Source organism: Nicotiana attenuata, unplaced genomic scaffold, assembly GCF_001879085.1.
Source record: "Nicotiana attenuata strain UT unplaced genomic scaffold, NIATTr2, whole genome shotgun sequence".
NCBI lineage: Eukaryota > Viridiplantae > Streptophyta > Magnoliopsida > Solanales > Solanaceae > Nicotiana > Nicotiana attenuata.
Genome location: NW_017682762.1, coordinates 1 through 3,146, shown reverse-complemented (window position 1 = coordinate 3,146; position 3,146 = coordinate 1). Strand labels below are relative to the sequence as shown.

Below are 3,146 nucleotides of genomic sequence, written 5' to 3'. Positions count from 1 at the left end.
GCTGTTAAAGTAATTAATCGCAGAATATATATTGCTTAGACAATTGTGCTTGATAGCGTACAAGAATTTAGAGAGATGGTACTGTAGTGTAATGGTTTTTTCCCGGTCCCTCTTTATGGGGTCTTCTCCCCTTTTATACATTCTGATTAAGGGTAAAATAAGGTAGGTAAATTAATTACATCGTGGATCCCTGTAATTACGCCTTAATGGCCTGAAGTGGTTGAGAAAATCACGTTTGGGCGAGATATCCGGCGACGCTTGGTTATCCGTTACGAGTCCGGCTTCCGACCTTGTGTGTTTCTCCATCCGGTGGTGACTCATATCGAGCTCTGCAACGGTCTCGAAATGACTCGACCTCGGTTGTAGACGTGGCCGTCGTTCTACCTTGCATCCAGGTCGGGTTCGATGGCCCCGACTTGCCCCGGACCGGACCCAACCCGGTCGGGCTCAAGCAAAAAGGGTATCACCCAATACAGATAGTCCCCTCGTTTATTAGAGAGTAATGATAATAAACGATATGATCGGTGACGTGATGCCCGTGACGTATGGCCATACGCCAGGTGAAAAAGCCATCGAGTGCTCTGACCACGCCTGCTGCAGGCATTTAATGCTTCTCTTAATTATCTGTCGCTTCGTGTCTGTAACTTCGCGATTCGTGCCACCGCCTCATGGGAAAAGTATAAACGACCCTTCCAGGTTCAACATTCCTTATCTTTCTCAAATTTTGCGTTGGTTGTATTTTCTTTTCATCTCTTCGTAAAGCTTCAAGAAATGGCGAAAACTTCACAAAGTGTTCCTTCTAGACCAAGCTCGGCCGCGAGCCCCGCTAGATCTGATGAACCTGCACCAGAACCCCCATTGAAAGCTTTCACACCGACTGGTTGCTCGGTATCTGCCGACTTCCAGGTTGAAAACCCATCATCGGTCCCGGGCCGCGGCGAACCGGCATCGGAGTATATCAGTCTAATCACTCCCGGTTGCCTGGACCGGGTGAGGGCTGAATGTAGATGGGAGGGGAAAGACCTGGTCGCCCCTTCCCGTGACGAGTCGATTATGACTCATGTTGAAGGATATCTTAGTGTATATACATATCCCTTCACCTTAGGCCCCTTAGAACCCATTATAGTGGAGTTCTGCCGGCGGTACGAGGTGACCTTAGGTCAGATCCACCCTTCGATGTGGCGGATCGTATATCTCTTTCGGTTTTTCGTTGAGAGAGTCGAGGGCGATTTTCCCTTTACCCTCGACCATCTTCTTCGACTATACAGCCCCCGAATATTTCGAGGGGGATTAATAAAACTGGCCCGCCGGGCTAGCAAACCCCCATTCTCCAGCATCGATGAAGACAAAGATCGAGGCTGGATGAGCAGGTTTGTCCGGATCAGGACGTCCGACCTGATTCCGGCCGATTGCATGCCATTTCCGGAGAGGTGGAACCTCAAACGTAAGTATTTTCTCACTGTTCATCTTTTAGAGTGTGTTTTCCTCAACTTCTTCCTGAAACCCCCTTTTCTTGTGCAGCGGTGATCCAAACTCCAGCTGCCGTCAAGGATCTGGCCGGCTGGGTAAACAAGATAGTGGCCCAGCGGCCATATTCGGAGCGAAACTGGAAGGAAATCTCCAAAGGTCGGTGGGAGGCGAAAAACCATGGTAAGCCTTCTTTTTGACCGGTAGCGCACCAAGTTAACGCATTTTTTCTTGTATATCGGGAATGCATCCTAACCCTCGTGTTTTGCAGGCTTGCCCAAGGACGCGGAGATGAGGTCTTCAATACTATGCCCCCTTCCGGTTCCGGGAGAAAATAAAAGGCCCGGGGAGTCCGGTACGGACGAGCCTCAAAGGAAGACTAAGCGGACAAAAAGGGCCGCCCGCAAACCAAAAAGCCAAATCGTCTTGTCCTCCGAGGAAGAGGATGACAAAGAGGATGACGATGAGGAGCAGCCGGAGCTCGTCCGCCATCGATCCATTCGACCGGACCCTGAGCCGGTGGTCGATCCAGCTGAGGCTCCTCCCGAGGACGTGAGGGTTGAGGATGCTAGTGAACCCTCGGCCCCTGCGCGGGCGTCCCCGGGTACCGATCACCCGGTTACGTCCCCCCCGTCTTCCTCGACTTGGGGGCAGCTGCCGGACGACATCCCGATGATGGGAGGTAGCTTCGAGACCTTTTTTGATGGGGTACCCTCCGCCAACACTTTCGGGCTCGAAATCCCCCGGAAAGACCCTCAGGCCGAATCAAGTGGGACTTCGGCCGTCAACAAGCTTGTCGATAGGTTTCCAGCTCCGAGCCTGGACCCGGACTGTAACAGGATAGTAACTTTTGCTATCCCCAAAGACGTCCGGGCTCTGGGGCCCCCGGTCGGGGTTGCAAGCTATCTTCATCACCTGATGACGGAGGAAGACCGGGCTGCAACCGAGGCTGTAGATTGGACATGCCTTTTCAACGAAGCCCAGCAGGCGCAGCTCAAGGTATTTGCTTCTTCCTTTTATTTCTAACATTTTTGCCTTGTGACTCAGTACTGACTCTTTAGACTTTTTCTTTGCAGGCATGGGTGCTATATCACTCGATGTTCCTCCGGATCAAGGACAAAATGGAGGCGGAGCGAGAGGGGCGCCGGGTCCTTGAAGAGAAGCTGCTAGAAAGCCGGACCGGATTGGACCTTTTGAATAAAGAGCACGCGTCCTGTGCTATCCAGCTGGAGGAAGCAAAGAAAGAGCTCGGTTGTAAGCTAAGGGGGGTGCAAGCCGAGCTTAATCGGGTTAAGGCCGAGCTTGACGAGAGCAGAGCCGAACTTGATGAGAACAAAGCCGAACTGGAAGCCCGGGTGCAACAGTTGGAGTCGGAGAAGACTTCCCTTCGGGAAGAGGTTGCGGACTTGACGTTGGCCAATGAGGCTCGAGTCCTTGAAATTGAGCTATGGACCAATCGATTTCGGGAAGCTGAGGCTAAAGTTTCTCAGGCCGAGGAGACTGCCAACGATATGGTGGCCCAATATAGGGCCGATGCTGATGCGGCCAACCAGCAGTCAAGAATGTTAGCCGAATATGCGAAGTGTCAGGCCCGGCTTGAAGTTCTTACCGAACTCCAACGTCGCGGTTTCCATCTTGCATCGGGCGTCGCCAAAGCCGCCGAAGCTGAGGACGCTTCG

The 3,146-nt window shown here is 52.4% G+C and overlaps 1 protein-coding gene across 1 annotated transcript; it reads left to right on the top strand.

The window, feature by feature from the left end:
* The first annotated feature begins 1,615 nt into the window (after positions 1–1,615).
* LOC109222022 lies at positions 1,616–2,493 on the top strand. The gene is made up of 2 exons (XM_019386433.1): positions 1,616–1,650; positions 1,739–2,493. The coding sequence occupies exon 2, from the start codon at positions 1,759–1,761 to the stop codon at positions 2,491–2,493; it is 735 nt and encodes a 244-aa protein (XP_019241978.1). The 5' UTR covers positions 1,616–1,650; positions 1,739–1,758.
* Positions 2,494–3,146: the final 653 nt, after the last annotated feature.